The 24,576-nt window shown below is 42.0% G+C and overlaps 1 protein-coding gene across 3 annotated transcripts in view; it reads left to right on the top strand.

Moving 5' to 3' along the window:
* CCDC62 (coiled-coil domain containing 62) overlaps positions 1–24,576 on the top strand; it is a 46,666-nt gene that overhangs the window by 5,843 nt on the left and 16,247 nt on the right. Inside the window, exons 4-11 of one of the 3 annotated variants that reach the window (XM_039255668.1) lie at positions 2,789–2,890; positions 4,835–5,006; positions 7,674–7,775; positions 12,440–12,528; positions 12,867–12,982; positions 15,055–15,783; positions 17,897–18,053; positions 21,964–22,089. In XM_039255668.1, coding sequence (XP_039111599.1) covers positions 2,789–2,890; positions 4,835–5,006; positions 7,674–7,775; positions 12,440–12,528; positions 12,867–12,982; positions 15,055–15,783; positions 17,897–18,053; positions 21,964–22,089 — 1,593 coding nt within the window. The remainder of the gene's footprint in view (positions 1–2,788; positions 2,891–4,834; positions 5,007–7,673; positions 7,776–12,439; positions 12,529–12,866; positions 12,983–15,054; positions 15,784–17,896; positions 18,054–21,963; positions 22,090–24,576) is intronic. The other 2 variants (XM_039255788.1, XM_039255720.1) reach the window with 2 other exon arrangements.

The raw sequence follows: 24,576 nt of genomic DNA, 5'->3' as shown, positions 1-24,576 counted from the left end.
GCTTTGGTTGACTGCACAGAGCTGTGCTGTCTTGGAGATGAACTCCATTAACACTTTTCCTAACTGTCAGGCCTTTGGGTCTAGGAGCATCTGTCATTTTATCAACAACAGCTTATTTTAGAGAGCCTTTCTCAAAGTCTGAGATGAGTAACAAGTTTTGGTAGCTTCCAACTAGGCTTCCTAATGTGCCTTATCCGACATGATAAATAATATCTATGTCATGTTAGTGGCACATTGGGGATAAAATCTGTAAGACTGATTTTCCAGTTTTCAGCTCTGACTGGTCATCAGATATTTTTTGAACTCTTGTTTTATGAGAGGCACAGAGAGAGCACCATATTTTTCTTGTTCTAGTCTTCGTATTGTGCTTGTTTCGTAATGATCATGCCTTTTTTTTTTTTTTAACTTCTTTCAGATTATTCTATGGTTTCTGGGTATAATATAAGTAAAAACTCTTCTAGAACCTGGTGATATGTTGCAGGAAAAAATGGAAATGTAGGGTGCCTGGCTGGCTCAGCTAGTGAAGCATGCAAATCTTGACCTCTGGGTCATGAGTTCAAGCCCCACATTGGGCATAGAGCTTACTTAAAAAAAAAAAAAAAAAAAAGGAAATGTATGAGAGAGACAATGAGCAAGATCTCTGGTGTCTTTTCTTATAAGGATGCTAATTCCATTACGAGGGCCCCACTCTCATGACCTCTTTTATACCTAATTACTCTCAAAGGAGCATCTCCAGAAAGCACCGTATTGGAGGTTAGGGCGTCAACATACATGTTTTGGGGGGATGCAATTCAGTTTGTAGGAGCAAGACTTTTTTTTTTTTTTAATTAATAAGCTTGATTTTTCAGAGCAGTGTTGTGTTCGCATCAAAATCAAGTGGAATATACAGAAATTTCTCCTTATACCTCCTGTCTCCACCACCAAACACAATCTCCCCAGCGACGGACGTTCTGCACCACAGTAGTATGTTGGTTGTAATCAGTGATCTACACTGACACATCGTTATCACCCAAAGTCCACAGTTTATCTTGGGGTTCACTCTTGGTGGTGTCTGTTTTGTGGGCTTTGACAAATGTGTAATGACACGTACCCAGCACTGTAGTATCATACAGAATAGTTTCACTGCCCTAAGAGGCCTGAGCTCCACTCCTGTCTTCACTAACCCCTGTCTTCACTAACCCCTGGCAACCATAGACCTCCTTACCATCTCCGTGGTGTGTCTTTTCTAGATGTCTTATAGCTGGAATATAACAAGTAGCTTTTTCAGATTGGTTTCTTTCACTTAGTAACATGCATTTAAGTTTCCTTCATGCAGATACTGTTTAAAAAGCCTCCTTATTCTTTTGTTCCCAACCAGATACATCATGTAGTTTGTATTTCCAAATACATCATGTAGTTCTGTGGTTAAGGGGGGGGACCTGACAAGTGAGAAAATCCCAGTATGAAGTGAAGTTCTTCTTTTATTATTTTTTAAAATTTTTGTAGTTTATTGTTAAGTTGGTTTCCATATAACACTCAGTGCTCATCCCCACAAGTGCCCTCCTCCCTGCCCATCACCCCCTTTCCCTTCGCCCCCACCCCCATCAGCCCTCAGTTCTCAGTATTCAAGAGTCTTTCATGGTTGGCCTCCCTCCCTCTCCCCAACTATTTTCCCCCTTCTTCTCCTGCTTCGTCCTCTGTTAACTTCCTCCTAATCCACTTATATGCGCAAACATATGGTATCTGTCCTTCTCTGCCTGACTTATTTCGCTCAGCATAACACCCTCAAGGTCCATCCATGTTGCTACACGTGGCCAGATTTCATTCTTTCTCATTGCCATGTAGTATTCCAGCGTATAGATAAACCACATCTTCTTGACCCATTTGTCAGTTGATGGACGCTTAGGCTCTTTCCATGTTTGGGCTATTGTTGAGAGTGCTGCTGTGAACATGGGGGTCCATGTGCCCCTGTGCATCAGCACTCCTGTATCCCTTGGGTAAATTCCTAACAGTGCTACTGCTGGGTCATAGGGGAGTTCTGTTGTTAATTTTATGAGGAACCTCCACACTGTTTTCCAGAGGGGTTGCACCAGCTTACGTTCCCACCAGCAGTGTAGGAGGGTGCCCGTTTCTCCACATCCTCGCCAGCATCTAGAGTCCTCTGATTTGCTCATTTTAGCCACTCTAACCGGTGTGAGGTGGTATCTCACTGTGGTTTTGATCTGTATTTCCGATGATGAAGGAAGATGAGCATGGTTTTATGTGTCTGTTGGCCATCTGGATGTCCTCTTTGGAGAAGTGTCTGTTCATGTCTTCTGCCCATTTCTTCACTGCAATATTTGTTTTTCGGGTGTGGAGTTTGATGAGTTCCTTACAGATTTTGGATACTAGCCCTTTATCTGATATGTCATTTGCAACTATCTTTTGAAGTGAAGTTCTTTCAACATAGAGTAAGAAATAAAAATGTACAGAAGTTCACTAATGCTACTTTACTTCAGCGAAGAGAATCTCTTACCAATCCAGTTTTCATTTATTTTCTTTGCTGCCATCCTAGAATTATACATGGAAGAGACTGGGAAATAGGCAGTTATAAGCATAACCGATAGGATTCAGTAGGGCGAACATAAGTATTGAGAGGAGGCTAGAGGTAATGGACAGAGATACTTGTATTTATTTTTGATGACTGCTTACTTGGCCTACTTTGTTGCTAAATAAAAGTTACAGGAAAAACAAGACTGAGCACAGATTGTGGCTAATGATAGTAATGAAAGCTTTTAAATGACTCAGTATTTTATGTGTTCCCCTGTAGGCTAGAAATGAAAATCTCAGCAACACATTGGTGGAGCTTTCTGCCCAGGTAGGACAGCTACAAGCGCGAGAACAGGCTCTCACTACGATGATTAAGCTAAAGGTAATTCAGATCATAATACCTCCATCTGCCAGTGCACTTTGTACTTGATACAGTGTAGTCATGTACATCATCTTACTTAAGTCCCATTAGAAATTGGATGGCGGAGGGGCGCCTGGGTGGCTTAGTCGGTTAAGCGTCCGACTTTCGCTTAGGTCATGATCTCGCGGTTCGTGGGTTCGAGCCCCGCATTGGGCTCTGTGCTGACTGCCAGCTCAGAGCCTGGAGCCTGTTTCAGAGTCTGTGACTCCCTCTCTCTCTGACCCTCCCCTGCTCACGGTGTCTCTCTCTCTCTCTCTCTTAGAAATAAATAAAAGGGGGGGGGGGGGGGGGGAGGGGCATAGAGGAGGACACTTATGGGGATGAGCACTGAGTGTTATGTGGAAACTAATTTGACAATAAACTATTTGTAAAAAAAAAAAGAAAAGAAAAAGAAATAAAACATTAAAAAAAAAAAAAGAAATTGGATGGCAGAGCTACTAGTGTTGCTCTTTTAAAATTCTCATTTTAGGGGCACTTGGGTGGCTCAGTCAGTTAAGTGTCCCACTTCGGCTCCGGTCATGATCTTGCAGTTCACTAGTTCAAGCCCTGCATTGGGCTCTGTGCTGACAGTGTAGAGCCTGTTTCGGATTCTCTGTCCCTCTTTCTCTGCCCCTCCCCTGCTTGCTCATGCTGGCTCTCTCTCTCTCTCTCTCTCTCTCTCTCTCTCTCAAAAACAAACCTTAACATTATAAAAAAATTTTGAAGAGAAAATATTAAAATCTATGGAATTGTTTTGAGTCAGTGACCAGTTTAGTGGCTTTAACAACCACTATGGTTTCCATTGTAGCAAACTCCCTTGGTGAGCCTGTGAGTACTAATGAAGATGCTGAAAAAGACCGACTGACTGATGTGTCTGCCCTGGCAGTTGCTGAACTGTGTTTGCATACTTAATGGGACAGTTGTTTTGTGCTACCTGTATGATCCTGAAGTTCCACTGGTCTGCCCAACCCCATTTTCCCTAGACGTTCTCCTGATGTGAGATGTGCAGACTGTGCGCATCTTCAGGAATGCGTATGTGACACTTTGGCAGAAACACTTGTCCTTGAACAGGAGTAAAACCTGCTAGCAGTAACTATTATTATATTATAGATTGTATGTGATAATAGTTACTCTGTGTGAGTGGGTGAGGATGGGATCCTTTACTTAATATTTTTTAAAAAATGTTTTTATTTATTTCTAGGAGAGAGAGAGAGAGACAGCGAGAGCAGGGGAGGGTCAGAGAGAGAGGGAGTCACAGACTGAAACAGGTTCCAGGCTCTGAGCTGGCAGTCAGCACACAGCCCGACGCGGGGCCAAACCCACGAACCGCGAGATCATGACCTAAGCGAAAGTCAGACGCTTAACCAACTAAGCCACCCAGGCGCCCCATTTACTTAATATTTTTATACTTGTAGGTATCGTTTGGGTTTTCAACAAGCACAAACCATTTCGTAATTAACGCAACCACCTCACCAATAAGAGGTTCTGATTTGGGTAGTTTGGGGATAAGGTCTTGGAGACTGCCATTACAAGCTGAAAAGAAGGGAAGAAAGAAGCCCACGGGATTTATCTGTGGTGCAGAGAGTAAGCCCCCGTCCAGCGGCCGCCACCTCCTACTGTGTGATCACGCTGGGTATAGGCCATACGCCGTAGTAAGCGTGCTGCTTCACGCGTCGCTGCTGGGGCCAGCTAACTAGGTGTGGATCGGAGCTCCAGCTCTTAACTCCTTGCATAATCTTGGGCTTTTTACTATTGACTAGTCTGTCACGTGCAGATAGAGGTAGGACCTAGCTCAGAGTGTCCCTGTGGAGGGTACGTGAGGTTAGCAGTGAAGTGCCTAGAATGGAACCTGGTCACAGCGAGATCTTATCCCGATCAGTTGGAACTTAAAAATCTTACAGAACAGTCTTCAAATTTGGTTTTTAGGACAAAGATATTATCGAGGCCGTCAATCACATTTCAGACTGCTCAGGAAAATTTAAATTGTTAGAGCATGCCCTGCGTGACGCTAAGATGGTGGAGACTTGTATCGTGAAGGAAAAACAAGATTACAAGCAGAAATTGAAGGCACTTAAAGTTGAAGTCAATAAACTAAAAGGTAAGGAAGAGACATCAACTCAAGCATTTTACCTCAGGCGCATATTTCTTCATTTGGGTTCACTTCATCTTGTGCCTGAGGGTAGGGCTGGCCTTAGGTCCTACCAAGAAACAGTTCATTTCCCTTGTATAGGATTATGCCTTGGTTTTTGTGTTACAAAACAAATAACAAATGTGGGGGAAACTGCATAATGCATTATATTTTTACAATACCTTTACCTTTGCTATACCAGTTAGCTCTTGTTAATTTATGCTTTGTACCAACCAGCGAGTATGTCAGTGGCATGCAACTGTAAACTTGTGATAAACTCACATATCAGCGCGATGGGAATTGGCTTATGTCGCTTGGGCCCAGCTGAGCTGCCCCTCTGGGAGCTTCATGAGTCTCACTTCTCCTCACTGGCAGGCTGGCCTGGGTGGCTGCTTTCCCCATCACGAAGAAGAAGCGGAGGCACCTGGCTGGCACAGTCGGAAGAGCATGCGACTGTTGATCTCAGGGTCATGAGTTTAAGCCCCACATTGGTCATAGAGATGAATGAATGAATGAATGAATGAATGAATGAATAAATAAATAAATAAATAAATGTAAAAGCAGAGACACGTGAGGACTCGACATACCTTCACTCTGTTGGCCAAAGCATTGTTTGGCCAAACCCAAAGTCCAGCAGTAGAGAAACACCCGTTCCCTCCACGAGAGGAACGCAGCGGGGCTGAGGAATCGCCATGACAGCACACCCACCAGAGCGGCTTTTGGGCGCATGTTTTATTTTTGAAAATTCCTGTCATGTTTTCATTTTCTATTTTTGTTCTCAGAGTAACTCCATGATTCATTTCCTTCTAAGTAATGTTACTTGAAACTTTATAATGAAATGGAAGCTAGGTATACCAAATAGGTTAGTGCTGTTTATGTGAATGTGGATGTAGGTGACGGAGAAAAACTTACCTGTTTCTACAGAGAGCATGGAGGTAGGCCCACTTTTCTTTCCTTCTTTTTTTTAATGTTTTATTTATTTTTGAGAGAGCACAAGTAGGGGACGGGTAGAGAAAGGGGGACAGAGGATCTGAAGCAGGCTCTGCGCTGACAGCAGTGAGCCTGATGTGGGCCTTAAACTCATGAACCGTGAGATCATGACCTGAGTCGAAGTTGGATGCTCAACCAACTGAGCCGCCCAGGTGCCCCAGTAGGCCCACGTGTCTCTGGCCATTCCCCATGCCAGGGCAGAGTAAATGGTTATCCAGCTCCACATAAAGATAGGCTCTCACCATGGAACAAGCAACCTTAAAATAACAAAGCCATATTTTGGTGGAAGGTACCCTGACCTCTGTACTTAGTGGAGCGCCTCGTTAGAAGGTGGAGGAGAGACAGTAAAGTACCTTCCAGACTGAGAAGGCACTTTGAGACTGAAAAACGAAGCAAGCCACTCCATTCCATTTACATGGAGTTTTATTCGGGGTAACTTACTGACAGGGGGATCGGGCGGCCCACGATCCTGGTGCTACATAAGCTACTCTCCACAGAGTTCAGACCTTAATCCACAGCTTCTATGAGCGAGGGGCATTGTGGTGAGGTCAAGGCTAGTTATCTAAAGTGGTGCCATCTGTGCGCTAGAGGGAAGCTCAGAATAAGCCTTTCCGAATTGCATTTAGGGCACACAGTAACCTCCAAGAGGTCGGGAGCACATAGGCCCGAGGGAGGGCATTGCACAGACATCAACCAGATGGAGTCAGTATTTTCAGCACTTCAGCACCCCAAGCCAGTGAGTTGCTGTTGAAATTGTGAAAGTTTATTGTGGTTGATTTAATTTAAAAGGCTCAGCCTTTTAAAATCTTGTGCTTCTGATGCCTTGACTTGTGCCAAATCGTAGGCTTTGTCTCCATTTGTAGCTTCAGCTAAAACCATAATCGCACTGTAAGCCCCTTGACAGCAGGGACAGATTCTGTCATCTCTTTAAAGGATGACAGGGTAATGGATGGTGGACTAGAGAGTGAGGGGAATGAACTCAGTTCGGGTGGACTGCGAAGGTGACTTTGAGGAGAAGATTTGAGCAGAAGCTTCGATGGTGAGAAGAACTAGCCATGTGAGGATCTGGGCCCAGAGCCTTCCAAGCAGAAGGAACAGCAAATGCAAAAGCCCTAGGGTGGGTTGCAAGGTCGGGACGCGTTGGAGGAGCAGAACAAAGCACAGTGGGGAGTGACAGGCAGGGCCACGCAGGGCTTTCAGCAGTGACTCTGGATTTCATCCTGGGTGTGGTGGGAGGGCTTTTAGCAGACAAGTGACATGAGCAGCTTTTTACTTTTAAAAGATTACCCTGGGGGTCCTGGCTGGTTCAGTCAGGAGAGCATGTGATTCTTGATCTTGGGGTCGTGAGTTTGAGCTCCGCGTTGGGGGTAGAGTGTACTTAATAAAAAAAAGAAGAAGAAGAAGATTGCCCTGATTGTTCTTCGGACAATAGGGTGTAAAGGAGCGGCCAGTCAGGGATAAGGAAGCCTGACAAGGGTCACTGCTAGGGGTGCAGTGACATTCGATACGGGGCACATTTTGTTGTGGTTCCAGTAGGACTTCACATTGATTGGAAAGGGTGCTGAGGGCGTGAGAGGTATTCACAGTGTATAGTCTTCTAGGAACTAGTATTTATTTGAGGACTTTTGTTTTCTTCTATTTGTGAAGAGGATCTAAATGAAAAGACAACAGAAAATAATGAACAACGAGAAGAGATCATTCGCCTCAAGCAAGAGAAAAGTTGCCTGCATGATGAATTGGTTTTTACTGGTAAAAATAGATAATTAATTTAAGTGATTGAATAGTTATCTTTGTAACCTAAACTTTCTATGATACGAGCACAACAGACTGAAGGAAGTACACCTCTCTCAAAATAGTAGGTTTTTTGTTTTTTGTTTTTTTAACAGCCTTTGAGAGACAGGGAGGGACCAGGCAGGGAATATTAAACTTGTAAAAAAAAAAAAAAAAAAAAGGGAGGTGGATGCCTGGGTGGCTTAGTCAGTTAGGCCGCTGACTTCTGCTCACGTCATGATCTCACAGCTTGTGGGTTCGAGCCCCACATCGGCCTCTGTGCTGACGGCTCAGAGCCTGGAGCCTGTTTCAGATTCTGTGTCTCTCTCTCTGCCCCTCACCTGCTCATACTCCATCTCGCTCAAAAAAATAAACATTAAAAACATTTTTTTAAGTTGTTATGATACCCCCTAGTTAACCCGTTTCTTCTTGTTTAAAATGTAGAGTTACCTTCCCTTCCTTCTAACTTGACTGTGGGACTATATTTCTCATTACAAACATAATACATGTGCTTAAAAATCCATTAAGAAAGGATCTTATGAATTGAGAAAGGAAGGGTGTTTATACTTTTACAAATACCAGGTAAAAATTAGGAATTCAACATTTTCCCCATTCTGCAAATAGATCACCTATGATTATTACAGTTGGAAAAATATACATGTGTTTTGTTATACCAGCATGATCCTGAAGTAATAATGTTAAGGGTGAGTTTTTCATGATTTGAAAATATCAAATTTATCAGGGTGCCTAGGTGGCTCAGTCATTTAAGCGGCAGAGTTGATTTTGGCTCAAGTCAGGATCTCATGATTCATATGTTCGAGCCTTGAGTCAGACTCTGTGCTGACAGTGTGGCGCCTGCTTGGGATTCTTGCTCTCCCCTTCTTTCTCTTTCCCTCCCCTGCTCACTCCCTCTCTCCCCAAAATAAATAAATTTTATTTTATTTTTTTGAAATGTTTATTTTTGAGTGAAGGGAAGGGCAGAGAGAGAGAGAGAGAGAGAAAGAAACTCAAACAGGCTCCTCACTGCCAGCACAGCCTGATGCGGGGCTTAAACTCACGAACCATGAGATCATGATCTGAGATGAAATCAAGAGTCAGACACCCAGCCAACTGAACCACCCAGGTGCTCTTAAATAAACTTTAAAAAATAGCAGATTTATCACTAGTTTAACCTGGGCCCCTCAGGTTAACATGGGCTCCTCAGGTTGCAAGATAAACATAAATATTGCATTCCACCCACCCACCCCCATATTCTTACACACACTGTCCACTGTATACCCCACTAGTTTCCACTGGTTCAGACCTCTCTTAATTAAATTGACATTTTTGGGTTTTATTTATAGATACCCTCAATGCCTTTCCTTCTAGGAGGGGAATAAATTTCTGTAAGCTAAAGGGCAAAATGCATAATTAACATTTTTTCAGATAAAATGAAATACTTAATTTTAAGGTAATGTGATTAAAGATTGGGAAAAATGCAGTTTTCTACCAGTAGAGGTCACTGCTTCCATTATTTGTAGGACTGCTGTCTCAAAGTAACATATTAATAAAAATGTATGTGTAAACAAAATATATACGTATCCTAAAGATATATAAACTTGTAGGTTTACAGTTGAATTCAAACAACCTTTGGGTCAGCTTTTGTGTGCCAGGCACTCTTCTAGTTGCTATGAGGCTCACAGGCTCACAGAAAATCTAATACTATACAGATGTGAATACAATGCTGTGAGAGGAAGGGAGATATTTATAGGATATTTTAACAGTCTCCCTTTGTTTTGATTTGGCAATTTTTACTCCTATATCCTTGTATTGCTAGGATGGATTATGGCTAATGGAAATTTGTTAGATAATACCATAATAAATCCATTTTGTGAATAATTTTGTTATTTTTTAATGTTGATTTATTTTTTAATGTTTATTGTGTGTGTGAGAGAGAGAGAGAGGGAGATAGCATGAGCAGGGGCAAGTCAGAGAAAGAAGGAGAGAGAGAGAATCCCAAGCAGGCTCCATGCTGTCCGTGTAGAGCCTGACAAGGAGGTTGATCTCACAAATCGTGAGATCATGACCTGAGCCCAGTCAAGAGTCAGATGTTCAACCAACTGAGCCACCCAGGCGCCCTTCCTAAGCTAATTTCTTAAATACCTTTTCTTTCTTTCTTTTTTTTTAATGTGTATTTATTTATTTTTGAGAGAGAGAGAGACTGAGAGAGAATACAAGCAGGGGAGGGGCAGAGAGAGAGGGAGACAGAGAATCCCAAGCAGGCTCCATGCCACTGGTGGAGAGCCCACTGAGGGGCTTAAACTCAAGAACTGTGAGATCGTGACCTGAGCCAAAATCAAGAGTCGGACACTCAGACGACTGAACCACCCAGGTTTCCCTCTTAAACACTTTTTCTACTCATACCACTGTCTCAAAACAATTTTCGTATATTTAAATTATAAAGGTGAATTAAGCCTAAAAATAATTTTAAAAGGCTTAACATAAATGATATGCTGTCAGGTGCTGTGGCTGAAAATGAACACATTTAATTTTAAGCTGGAAGATATCTTAAAAATATAATTTCTGTTAAGTTCAAAGCTTTTTTTTACCTCTTGTTGAAGATGAAGTGCTTCATGTAGATGATGTGTTTCTTTGGTTTGTACATAACTGCTTATAAGAAATTTGCAAATAAAGTGATGATACTAGTTCATATTTCTGAGGTCCTGACAGTCTTGTAAATGAAGCCCCATGACATTGAGTGATTGCCTAAGGTCTCCCTGTCAGTAAAAGGCAGAGCCTTGACCGGAATGTGGTGGGTGCGGACTTCCAGGACCCTTTCCCCTGTAGTGTCTTTTCTTAGGCCACTTGTTCAGGCAGCAGTCAGCAGAGTCCAATACCTCTTTGTTTTCTGTGACCACAGAAAAAGTGGTCCCACCACTTTGATCTCTCAGCTAAACCCAGCCATGTAGAAAAGTATCTGACTGAGCGAAACATCTGTATTTACAGTAGATTTATAGTAGATTATTCTAGAGTCCAAGATTAAGGCAAAACTCACATATATTTAAAATTACCCCTGAACTCCAAACTAAATAGTTTGCTTTTGTTTAGGGTCCATAGTGTATCCAAAACAAGTATCTCTAAACACTAGGAATTACACCCAGCGCGTCACAGTGCCGCTAATAGAGAGGCAAGTGGCGCCCAGCCCAGCAGAGTCCCAGAGGCACGGTGGGCATTACTCCCAGTTACAGTAGCTGCAGTTCCTTTTTTAGTTTTTTCTTTGCGCTTGTAATTGGATTCACGTAAACTAAATGCACTTCTGCATAAATAGTGCGGACCCACTGCATTTATAATTGAATTCACATAAACTAAATGCACCTCTGTGTAAATAGCGCAGACCCATTGCATTTATATGTTCTCATGATGGTGTTGGCTCCTATAATGCAAAGAAATTCAGAATGGAGTAGAAAAGACGTGATAGTTTCAAGCTGGCAGCATGGTGTTCACTGAACTGCTCTTCACGTTTTCCATCTTGTGCACATGGATTACTTTTCAAAGGTGGGATGATGCCACAGACCCACGTTGGAAGGGCCGAGCATGCACCATGCTGGGGAGACCGGGCAGCTGTGCACAGACGCTGCTTGCTCTTATCTCCACCTGGTGCCCCGACCCCCCAGAGCAGCTGTCCAGTGGAGTTACAGTCCGCACCAAATCTCAGGCCTGTGTCCTTACGTGGTTTTTGCGATGTCCAGATGTAAAGTGATGATAAAAACCTTTGTTCTTTTTCATGTAAAATGAAAATGTAGAAAAATGTAGGAAATGTAGAAAAATGACATGTAGAAGGTGTTATATGAAAGAACAATAGATAGAAGTTATAAATTTTTATTTAGATTGTATCCGATTTACTTCAGATCGATTCATGTAGTTGCAGGGTCATTGTATACATTTAGTTTGAACTTCTTATAAAGTTATTGATTTCTTCCTAAGTGAAGCATTTATTGTTGATTTCTGACTTCTGTGCGAGTCACTTCATTTCTCCTTTAGCATAATATTAATGTTTTCTGCTGGTACTAGTCTTTGTACAGCACTTTAGATTCTTCCCTTCCTGTGGGTTCTCAATTTACCAAGTTCTGAAACTTTTTATTTTTATTTATTTATTTATTTTTCTGTTGATAAAGGTAATACGTTGTTTGGGTTTTTGCAATGAAAATGCATTCATAAGTTACTCAGGTAATGTGAAAAAAATTTTAAATTAAAATAATACATATTTTATCACGCCCTCCTCCCCTCAAAAAAGAGAGGAAAATAATTGTCATTAACCCTCCCATACAAAAAAAGCATCTTTTAATACTTAAGTGTACTTGTTCTTAGACTTTTTATCCATATATACAAACACACAATGTGATTTGGTCATACAGTTGATAGAATTCTGGATCCTATTTTGACTCAGCATTAATTACATTGTGAAAATTTTCAAGTTTGGTGGAAGACCTAGTCAGAATCACAGATTAAAGTTCTTCCCAGCCATGCATGTTGCACATTTTAAGTTCAGAAACGGGGTGGGGTGGGAGGGGGAATGTTATGGGAACATTACATTTTTGGAAATGAAGAGGTTTGTGTTGATATGGCCGATGAAAATCATGTGAATAATATTTGTTCTTAAATAGCAGAGAGAGAAAAAAGGAAAGATGAGTTACTTGATATTGCCAAGTCAAAGCAAGAACGTACAGACGCAGAACTGCATAATCTGAGACAGGTACGGACCCCCCTTCCCCTGCCCTGACTGTTAGGTGGGACACGTTCATAAACAAACATCAAATTGGGAAAAGTGTGTGTCTGTTGAGTTTTGCCTACAGTGTATTTGGAGTCCTAACTACATTAAAGGTTTATCATCTTTAATAATCAGTAGGGTTTTGCTTATGGTAATGAAAGTTAGGAAAACTAGTTATACAAACAAATCTCGGTGCTAACATAGGAAAAATAAAAGTAAACATATTTAGCATATGTCTCTGATCACCATCTGATCTGTTTTAGCATTTGAATGTTGACTCAATAGTTTCATTGTCCCATCTTATTTATCAATGTCTATGGCAGATTTATGTAAAACAACAGAGTGATCTTCAGTTTCTTAATTTTAATGTGGAAAATTCTCAGGAATTAATACAGATATATGACTCAAAGATGGAGGAATCAAAGGTTCTGGAATCCAGGTAATCTCAGTAAGATGCTATTAGTATGATCTTGTATTTTATTTTATCATTCAGCCTACTTATTAAGTACTTACTGTAGACCAGTATCGACCATTATTCCCTATATGGTAGGGAATAAATATATATGAGCTAGTAATTATCATTATAATCAATCCTGTGTCAGAATGAGACCCGATCTTAGAATTTTAGGGACAATCCTGATTTAGCCACTTGATAAAAGAAATTCATTAGCATTATTTGTGTGTCTGTTGTGTACAAGGCTTTGAGCTCAAGTAGAAACTATAGAGGCGAATCATGTCCTCTTTCAAGCATACTCGGCATGCAGTGTTTAGCACTCACTGGGCTGGGGTTGGGCAAAATAAACACACATGCATAGGATGTGGTACTTGTCTAAGAGAAATAACACCAGCGAATGGTATAAGTAACTGAAGTAGGAGTTCAGCTAGTGGAGGATCTCTGCTTTTAGCTTGATTTTCCTGTTTTCCTTGTTAATTGAAGGAGACCCCTTTTCTTACCTCTAACAAGCAGTGTGTGAATTAAATTGGTCTCTGTAAAGTTAAAATACAAATATATGAGGTGTAGTGTAATTTAACAGGCATATAACTGCCCCACAGTTACATTTGGTCTACTTTTCCCAGCACAAGTGTTACAAGGAGTCATGACCCTGAATGGGAATGAGGGAAGGTCCCCACCGTTAGGCGTTACCATGCAAGTGCAGAGGTGGGGGCCGCCCTGTGCTCCCAGCAGCCCCTTTGCCTGTAGTTAGCAGTTGCATCGGTGGATGGGACTGTCACTCTGGACAGTATGACTGCTGTGCTTTACTTTTCTTTTGTGACTTTCTGCTGAGGGGCGGGGGCGCGGTGGTTACGGGGTTACCTCAGCTTTGTGTCCCAGTTGCTGCCGCTGCTGTTGCTGCTGCTGCTGCTGCTACTTAGTACACCAGCCAGGGTTCTCTTGCAAGCCAGAGCCCCCACCACATTGGCATTTTGCTTCTTTGGATCTCATTGCCCCTGGGAGGCACTTGGGCTAGAAGCGTGAAGTTATTCTCTAAGAGCGTGAAATGGCCTGTGCCATTCTAGAACGTGGGGGTTGTCTGCGGGGTCCGACCTCTACAGATCAGAATGCCTGAATACATGTGACATGACAGCTTATTGAAAGATGTATTGTGGTTGTATAGTATTCTTAATTTTCATTTTATGCAAGATATGCCATTACATGCCATATCTGACTTTAGACCAGCTCTCAGTATATTGCTGTGTAAATATCCAGCAGACAGATGCGTTGGTCATGAATGCAGTATGGTAAACACATTTGGCACTTTCCACTGCACCTCTGTCCCTTGAATCTCTGTCCCTTTTCAGTTCTGGCTTTACTTCTGTTTACTGTGAAACTAATAGGAAGGGAAATAACAGACCAATGAACAGGTATTTACAGAGTACCTAATGTATGTTAAAGACTGTCCTAAAGTGCCAGAAGGATTAAAAAGGCATACACATTAAGGAATTTATGAGTCGGGGCGCCTGGGTGGCTCAGGTCATGATCTACGGTTCCTGGATTCGAGCCCCATGTCAGGCCCTGTGCTGACAGCTCAGAGCCTGGAGCCTATTTTGGATCCTGTGTCTCCCTCTCTCTGCCCCTCCCCCACCCTGCTTTGCTCGTGCCCTGTTTCTCTCTGTTTCTCAAAAATAAATAAATGTTAAAGAAAAAAAAGAAACTTATGAGTCTACTGAAAAGACATATACATGAAAGTTGGTGAACAATTTGTTATAATAGGAAGTTTGCTGCATGATTAATTAGATAATACATATAGTAAAGTAGTAACTGCAGTATAGGCAGTAAGCATGGAGGAGTTGAAGACAAGTAAGCGTGTGGGCTTGCTGGTCAAAAAGACTTCCTTGCAGTTGGGTTGAAATTGGGCTCTGAAGAAAGAATACGTATTCTACATTATCTTTTCTTTTCATACAAATGGGTCTTAATAGGATTTAGCTCAACTAATGGAATTTGAGTGAAATATTTAGATACACGGTATCAAGTGTATCTTATAACTTGTGTTTTTTGTAATGTTCCCATAGCAGGGACATGTGTTTGTCAGACCTTGAGAATAACCACCTAAAAGTCAATATTAAGAGGGAGAAAAATCAGAAGTCACTGGTTAAAGACCCAAAATTTGAGACCATGTTGGTTCAGCAAAATAGGTCAGACAAGAGTCCTTGTGATGCGTGCCATGAGAAGAGACTACAGGCTAATACTTCATTTGGGGAGAAAAGTGTAATTGCTGTCTCATCTCTATTTACAAAAGACTTCCTGGAGAAGCAAAAGTCTTGGTCTCTAGGAGGAAAAATGCAGATGGAAGCTGAAAACAAAAGTACATTTTGCAAGATTCATGCAAAGTCACTAAAAGGGACCAGGAGCGGGATTCAGAATGAAGGGAAACAACTGTCAGAAACATCAGCGTCCTTCTCTGATGAGAAACAGTGGCATGATGTCAACGTGTACCTGGGCCTGGCCAACTGCTCTGGGGCAAAACAGCCAGAGAAGCTGGACGTTGAATGTCAAGACGATGTGGAAAGGTCTGGAGTCTCCTGTTGCCATAAAAATGAAGCCTGTCTGGGGGAAAGTGACATATGTGAATCCAAGTGCTGCCACCCGAGTAACTTCATCATCGAGGCCCCAGGCCACATGTCTGACATGGAATGGATGAGCATTTTCAAGCCTTCCAAAGTGCAAAGAATCGTTCGCCACAAATCCGTGTGTACTTGTGCAGAAAGTGCCAGTGGACGGAAATACAACTCCTCCACGAGGTTAGTAACTCCGGCATCGGTAACCCCCGGGGACCCCGCATGTTGTGCTTGGAAATGGAAAGGGCGTTAGCCGCTTCATGCTCACTGTGAAGCAGAGAGCAGTGTTTGCGAGCAGAAATCACATCTGGGGCAAAACGGGGACTCTCTTCACCATCACATAGGCAGTCGAGTTTTTGATTGTGCAAAGGGAACGTATTCGATTCCAGTGAAAAGCTTGTACCTAGGGCTGTTTCTGAGGCAAAGGTTTTGTTTGAAAAAGCCACTTGTCATGAGTTGGGCAAATATGGTTTTTTTTAAACTAACAGTAGGTTACTTTACGGAGCAGAATGCCGCTCTGGAGCATTCCTCACCCCCAGATCCCGTGGGAATCGATAGGCTGTTTTTCTGCACAGATTACATTCCCCAGACCTCAGATAAGAATTTTGCCTCCACCTGCCCAACCCCCACCCCAATGACATATTTCCTTATCCACCTGCTTCTGCCCTTGTGTTCATTTTACATTTCCCAAACCGTCTCACTTTTTGAAGTCATGTAAGAAAAATAGCATTTGTATGTAACAAGCTGGAAAAGTTCATGTTTTTTTTAAGAGAAGAAAATGGATTAGTCATTAGCATAAGCTGCATTATTCAGGCTCATCTTATTGTTAGACTTGCTGAATCTTGGGGCCCCTGGGTGGCTCTGTTGGTTAAGCATCTGACTTCGGCTCAGGTCATGATCTTGAAGTTCCTGGGTTCAAGCCCTGTGTCAGGCTCTGGACTGGCAGCTAGGAGCCTGCTGTGGATTCTTTCTTTCTCTCTCTCTCTGCCCCTCCCCCCTCAAGATCTCTCCCTCAAAAATAAAGATACATTAAAAAATTGCTTAATCTTGTCGTTGAGGGGTGCTTTAATAATGTCAACAATTAGAAAACCTTTTTAGGGGGGAAGGAGCAGAAGGAGGGACGGAGGGAGAGAGAGAGCATGTGCATGTGCACAAAAGGGAGAGCCAGAATCTCAAGCTGGCTCGGCACCGTCAGCATAGAGCCCAATGCGAGGCCGGAACCCAGGAACTGCGGGATCATGACCTGAACCAGGATCAAGAGCTGGACACTTAACCAATTGAGCCACCCAAGCGCCCCCCCCCGCCTTTTTTTGGGGGGGGGATGGGAGAAAGAGCATGAGCGGGAGAGAGAATCCTAAGCAGGCTCGATGCTCAGCCCCTATGTTAGGTTTAAAAGCATAGTGGACATATGTTAAATTTAACAGAGGAAAGAAATTCACATTTAAATTTGGAGTTTTCTTTCAAGACCCTTTCGGCCTCCCTGGTTTGAAATACTAGACAGGACTGGTGCTGCCAGCCGAGGCGCGGTACCCGCACGTCACCTGACGCATGCGCGGTTACACCAGGAAGACGATTCGCTTCTCCGGTTCTCTCTTAGAGGATAAGCCGTCGCTGTGTACTGACTTTAGCGGCGGACTAAATGCTCACATTCCTACGGCCGTCCTGTGCAGGCCGAGGCCCCGGGCAGCCCCCTCCGCTTCAGTGACAGGGTGCGGGGGAGGAGGCGGCTCGGCCCTTGCGGTGCATCCTGCTTTGAGCCCGGACTCTCGGACGCACCCAGCAGCTTGGCCACACGTGTCCGCCCTCCGGAGTGAGGACCTGCAGAAGAATGGACAGCCGCACAGGGCCGGTCCGCTCGCACAAAGGGACTTTTAAAAACCATTAACAAATATCAGTTTCGCAGACCAAAATCCCAAAATTTTCACAAGTTTAACGTTAATTTTTTTCCCCACGCCTTTTTGGATGATTCTGTCCCTTGAATCATCTTTTCATTTTCTTTTTCCTTTTTCTTTTCTGTTTTTTTTTTTTTAATGAGGATGGAAATTCTCTCTTCTGTTGTTGCCTTTAACCAAGATTCTATATTAATTCTGACTGCAAAGGGTATGCATTAATTTATAATATTCTACTCAAGTATTCTCTTCAAATCTACAATGTTCTGCTCATTAAACTTCTTCATTAAAAAGAAAAACAACTTTTCTGGTGTCCTGTTGAGATACTTTTTTAAGTGTAAGAGTGTTGGTGACATGTTTGATGCCACTTTAAGATGTCTGTCTCCGTTTGGGTCTCTGATTTGCAGTGAGCTAATCGCCATCCAGCATTCCCACTGTCTGGGTTCTCCGAAATCTGCAACAAGAGAAGATGAGAAATCGATAGAGACAGAGCCTTCTCCTGATACCAAGAACTCACCTAAGATTTTGTTGTTCAACAAAGAGGCACCGTTGTCCAGTGATAAGGTGTGTGTATTTTGCTTAGAGATACCCAGCTCATTCGAGCAAGGCTTCTCCCCAACATACTTTTAATTCTGCTGTGGTACTGTTGCTTGTGTGCTTAATTTGGTCATTCTTCGGGAGTTTTTTTTCCTAAACTATGGGACTTTAGTTCTGTTATTTAAGTGAAGTCAGAGTTACTTGCCTTTTGTTTCCTTTAACTGTTATTCTATAGGGGCACCTACGTGGCTCAGTTGGTTAAGTATCTGACTCTTGGTTTCAGCTCAGGTCATGATCTCACCGTTTGTGAGCTCGAGCCCCACATTGGGCTCCATGCTGACAGTGTGGAACCTGCTTGGGATTCTCTCTCTCTCTCTTTCTTCTCTCTCTCTCTTTCTCCCTTCCTCCCTCTCCCCCTCTGCTCCTCCCCATCCTTACATATGTGCTCTCTCTCTCTCTCAAAATAAATAAAAATTAAAAAATAGGGGCACCTGGGTGGCTCAGTTGGTTAAGCATCTGACTTTGGCTCAGGTCATGATCTGTCAGTCTGTGGGTTCGAGCCCCGTATCGGGCTCTGTACTGACAGCTCAGAGCCTGGAGCCTCTTTCAGATTCTATGTCTCCCTCTCTCTCTGCCCTTCCCCAGCTCGTGCTCTGTCTCTCTCTGTCTCAAAAATAAATAAACATTAAAAAAAATTAAAAAATAAATATTTAAAAAATAAATATTATTCTATAGAGTTAATTCTAGGCCAGATGTCCTTTAGGCCTTCCAGGTGATTGATAAGATATAACATATTACATACATATGTGCATATACATATTTTCAATATAACAAAAAATGAAGACTGTAACAAGTAATTGTGCACCTATGTTCAGATTTAACAGGTTTACATTTGCCACATTTGCTTTATTTTTCTTGTTTGAGAAATACTGCAGATAAAGTGTGGGTCCCGTGTGCCATTCTCCCTTTGCCCACTTCCCCCACCAGTTAATCACTATCCTGAAGCTGTATTCTTGCTTGTTCTTATTATTTTACTACATAAAAATGTATATTTAAACATTACATGATGTTTTGTGTGTATTTAAAATGTGCCTAAGAGGTAAAATACTGTCTCTATCCTTTTGCAACGTGATTTTTTCCAACTGGGTGCATATTTTATGACATTTATCCGTGCTGATACTTGAAGACTTAGTCTCTTCCTTTTGACTGTTGATTCATGTGTAGTCCTTTGATTGGATAAACCCGTGTGTTCATGCCCCTCCTGATGGTCAGTGAGGTTGCTACTGCTTGTCACTGTTACGCATGAGCCAGTCGGTGTCTTCACCATAAATGGGATCTACAGGATAGCTCTTTCAGGGTGAAAATAAGTTCAGATGACCTTAATTACTTTTGGTTTTATTTGGGGAAGTTCTGGGTTCAAATCCTTGTGTTGCGTTGCCTTTGCTCAGTGACCTCAGTAACGTTATTTACTTTCTTTGAGCCTCAGTTTCTTCTCTTGCATATATGCAAAGTAACATTACATTTGCTTGTTCTGAATGAGATATTGTGGGGCGTGGCCCCTAATGGACATTTGATGAGTGTTAGTTCTCTGTTAAAAACTGATCATACCAAGTGTTGACTAGAATCTGGAGCAACTGGGACTTTCATTCACTGATGGTGGGAAAAGAAAATTCACTTTGAAAAGCACTTGGGTAGTTTCTTAAAAAGTTAAATATACACATACCATATGATCCAGCTGTTCCATGAGAGAAATGGGAACGTGTCCATACAAAGACTTGCATGTAATATTCAAGCAGCTTTATTTGTATTAACTGAAAAACTGGGAACAATGCAAATATGCATCAGTAGGTGAATAGACAAACTGATGCCCGCACACAGTGGGTACTTCTCAGGAGTAGGAAGACATAAACCGCTTACAGTACACAGCACAGGTGAATCTCAAGATAATTATGCTGAAAGGAAGATGCCACATAGGTGAAAATATGAGTATATCTATATAAAATTCCAGAAAACACAAACTAGTCTCTGGTGACAGAAGACAGATCAGTGTTGGCTGGAAATGGGCAGACAGACTCAGAGGCAGGAATTCCCAAGGGGCATAGGTTTGATTCCCTATCCATTGTCGGTGTGGTTTCAGGACTGTGTACATATGTAAAACTCTGCATATTGTATAGCTTAATTGTACAGTTTTTTTAAATGTTTATTTATTTTTGAGAGAGAGACAGACAGACAGAGCACGAATGGGGGAGAGGCAGGGAGAAAGGGAGACACAGAATCCAAAGCAGGCTCCAGGTTCTGAGCTGTTAGCACAGAGCCCAACATGGGCTTGAACTCACAAGCTGCGAGATCATGACCTGAGCTGAAGTCAGGCACCCAAGTGACTGAACCACCCAGATGCCCCAACTTAATTGTATAGGTAATTGTATGTTGATTATACCTCAAAACTGTTGATATTTTTTTTTAAATTTTAAGTTTATTTTTGAGAGAGAGAGAAACAACATGAGGAGGGGAGAGGCTGGGAGGGGAGGTCATGAGATTATGACCTGAGCCAAAGTCAGACGCATAACCGACTGAGGCACCCAGGCAGCCCTCAAAGCTGTTAATTTTTTTTAAAGCTGTGAGTATGAGAGGAAATGTTAGCTACTACCTTTTCAGCTCTTGTGAGACCTTTTTTCAGGGTTGGTACCCATTTTTTTGAGGCAATATATGATATTGCTTGCTTATGTTTTCCATATGTATGTATATATTTGTGTGTATGTGTGCTTGTACACACATATATTCATTCAGCAGGTACTTATTAAATGTCTTCTAGATCCAGGTCAGTAGTGATCATCTTTGTTCCTGGAACATTAGAATTCGCTCTTCTTAACAAAGAAATTAGTCTAGGTACTTTTCAGAGTGGCTGTCATGCTAAAACGTCAGATCCCAAAGTTGGAAATTAAACAAGAACAAACTAAGGCACATATCCACATATTTTTATATTATTCATTAAAAAAATTTTTTAATGGGGCGCCTGGGTGGCTCAGTCGGTTAAGCGTTTGACTTCAGCTCAGGTCATGATCTCACGGTTTGTGGGTTCGAGCCCCATGTCGGGCTCTGTGCTGACAGCTAGCTCAGAGCCTGGAGCCTGTTTCAGATTCTGTGTGTCTCCCTCTCTCTCTCTGACCCTCCACTGCTCATGCTCTGTCTCTGTCTCAAAAAAAAGAAATAAACATTAAAAAAATAATACTAATAAAATAAATTTTTTTTAATGTTTATTATTTATTTTTGAGAGACAGATTGAACACCAGCAGGGGAGGGGCAGAGACAGAGACACAGAATCTGAGCTGTCAGCATAGAGCCCATCGCGGGGCTCGAACCCTCCAGCAGTGAGATCATGACCTGAGCCAAAGCCAAGAGTTGTATGTTTAACTGACTGAGCCACCCAGGTGCCCCTTAAAAGCTTATAAGCCTTTAATGTTAAAGTTACATTTTACAAGTATTTAGACATATTAATTAGCATGGTAATTACAGCTTTGGAAAGTTAATTTAGGAGAGTTAACAATGCCTAGGATTTTTTTTTTTTTTAAGATTTTATCTTTAAGTAATCTCTCTACCCAGTGTGGGGCTCAAACTTACAACCCCAAGATCAAGAGTTACAGACTCTACCTACTGAGCCAGCCAGGCGCCCCAGCCTAGGATTCTTTTTATCACACGGATGTAACTTAATTAGTTGTAAGGTCTGTTGAGGTCAAATTATTTAGCCAAATAGGTTCTAAAAAATAGATGGAATTTGGTTGCTCTAGTATTTAATGTCCAGCTTTGGTATGTAATACCTAAAGCCAAAGAAACATTCTTGGGTGGTTAACATTTGTGTTTATAACATTATACTTGTAAACATAAACATTTAAAAATGCCTCTTGATTTCTTGAATGCTTACATTGTGTTGTCTTCCCAGGATGACTTTTCGCCCACAAGCAAGCTTCAGCGTTTGCTGGCAGAGTCTCGCCAGATGGTTACGGACCTGGAGTTGAGCACCCTGCTCCCCATCAGCTCTGAGAGTTTCAACAGCAGTGCCAAAAATGTACGTGGTTACTTTTCCTTTGACCCCTACCTGTGTATCCGAATACTCAACTGAATAGTCACTTGCAAATATCACTGGTCGGGCATCCGTTTCTGTTAGAAGGAAAGTTCCTGTATATCTCTGAGACAGAGAGGTAGCACACTGGTTTGAAGGGCAAGGGAAAAATCACACTCAAAAAAGTCACTGTGCCCAAACTTCCTCTTTCTAATTACCTGGGCTTCATATGAATATAAATTCTTGGGATATAAAATTATATATTTTACTATAGGAAACTTCAAATACAGAAGTAGAAAGAATATTAAAATCACAGGCCTTCAATGTTCTGCCATTTTTGTTTTCTCTTCCCCTATCCATACATGTTTTCTTAGCATTTTAAAGCAAATCCTACATATTATATCAGTTTACTCATAAAAACTTCATTATGCGGGGTGCCTGGGTGGCTCAGTTGGTTAAGCATCCAACTTAGGCTCAGGTCATGATCTCACAGTTCGGGAGTTTGAGCCCCGCATGGGCTCTCTGCTGTCAGCTCAGAGCCCGCTTCGGATCCTTTGTCTATCTCTCTCTCTGCCCCTACCCGACTCGCACTTTCTTTTTCTCTCAAAAGTAAACAAACATTTAAAAAAAACCCAAGAAAACAGAAACAACTCAGGGGCACCTAAGTGGCCCAGTAGGTTAGGCGTCCAAGTTTGTTCGGCTCAAAGTCATGATCTCATAGTTCATGAGTTCGAGCCCTGCATCAGGCCTTGTGCTGACAGCTCAGAAGCTGGAGCCTGCTTTAGATTCTGTGTCTCCCTCCCTCTCTCTCTGCCCCTGTCCTGATCTCTCTCTCTCTTTCAAAAATAAATAAGCCTTAAAAAAAATTTTTTAACTTCATTATGTATCTTTCACAGATAAGGATTTTTTAAAAAATAGTTATGGGGCACCTGGGTGGCTCAGTCAGTTAAGCGTCCGAATTCGGCTCAGATCATGATCTCACGGTTCGTGGGTTTGAGCCCCGTGTCGGGCTCTGTGCTGACAGCTCAGAGCCTGGAGCCTGTTTCGGATTCTGTATCTCCCTCTCTCTGATCCTCCCCTGTTCATGCTGTCTCTCTCTCGCTCCCTCAGAAATAAATAAAACATTAAAAAAAATTTTTTTTAAGTTGTAACATTGTCACACCCACCCAAATTAGCATTTATTTGTTAATATCAACCTCATGACTAGACCATGTTAAGTTTCCCCCATTAATGTAAAAAATGTCTTTTTACTCTTTATTTAAATCGACCAAAGTTCATACTTTGCATTTGGATAAAGTCTGTCTTAAGGGACATCCGGCTGGTTCAGTCAAAAGAGCATGCTACTCCTGATCTCAGGGTCATGAGTTCATGCCCCACATTGGGTGCAGAGATTACTAAATAAATAAATAAATAAATAAATAAATAAACTTAAAAAAATATAAAGTCTCTCTCTATCACTGACAGGTCCTTCCCCATCTTCCTACTTCCTCCTTTTTCTTCTTCTTCCTTTGCATGATAAAAAATGCCATGTATTTGTGGAAGAAACACTGGGTCATTTGTCCTGTAGAATTTCTCATATTCTGGATCTTGCTAATTGTCCTCATTGTAATTTGACACATTCCTCTGTCCTCCATGATTCCTAAGAACTGGTATTTAGATCTAGTGACTTGGTTCCATCATTGTGGGTTTTTGGTTTGTTTGGGCATCACTGCCTTACTGGTGGTGCTGTCTGCTGCCTACTTACTCCATCACATCAGGAGGACATGGATCTCTGGCTGTGCCACCTGTGGATGTAAAGGTTGACCGGAAGTTCAAGAGTTGGTCAGCCTGAGCTTTTATATTTATAAAGTTCACTTAATGATTTTAGCATTCTTTGATTAATGTTACTTAGAGCTATTAGTTCATTAGCATTTGCAAAATATCCATTCTAAATCTGTCATTCCTTTGGGTAGTGTTTTGCATGTTAATTTTAACTGGCTTTTTCTGAGCCCAGTAACATTTCAGTAGCAATGATGTAAGTTACTTTGTGGATTTTATAGCCTTAAATTAAATAGTGAAAAGAACATAGAACTTGACATCAGGATACGTGGGTTCCAGCTTCCTGATCTCTAAGAGCTTAGAACTGAGGCTTTATTTATTTATTTATTTATTTTTAATTTTAATTTTTTTTTAAACCTTTTTTTTTTTTTTTAATGTTTTATTTATTTCTAGGAGAGAGAGAGAGACAGCGAGAGCAGGGGAGGGTCAGAGAGAGAGGGAGTCACAGACTGAAACAGGCTCCAGGCTCTGAGCTGGCAGTCAGCACAGAGCCCGACACGGGGCTCGAACCCACGAACCGCGAGATCATGACCTAAGCTAAAGTCGGACGCTTAACCGACTAAGCCACCCAGGCGCCCCATTTAATTTTAATTTTTTTTTTTTTTTATTTATTTCTAGGAGAGAGAGAGAGAGACAGCGTGAGCAGGGGAGGGTCAGAGAGAGAGGGAGTCACAG

The sequence above is a fragment of the Hyaena hyaena genome, unplaced genomic scaffold, assembly GCF_003009895.1.
Source record: "Hyaena hyaena isolate Hyena2069 unplaced genomic scaffold, ASM300989v1 scaffold_0, whole genome shotgun sequence".
NCBI lineage: Eukaryota > Metazoa > Chordata > Mammalia > Carnivora > Hyaenidae > Hyaena > Hyaena hyaena.
This window is presented reverse-complemented; position numbering and strand designations above follow the sequence as displayed.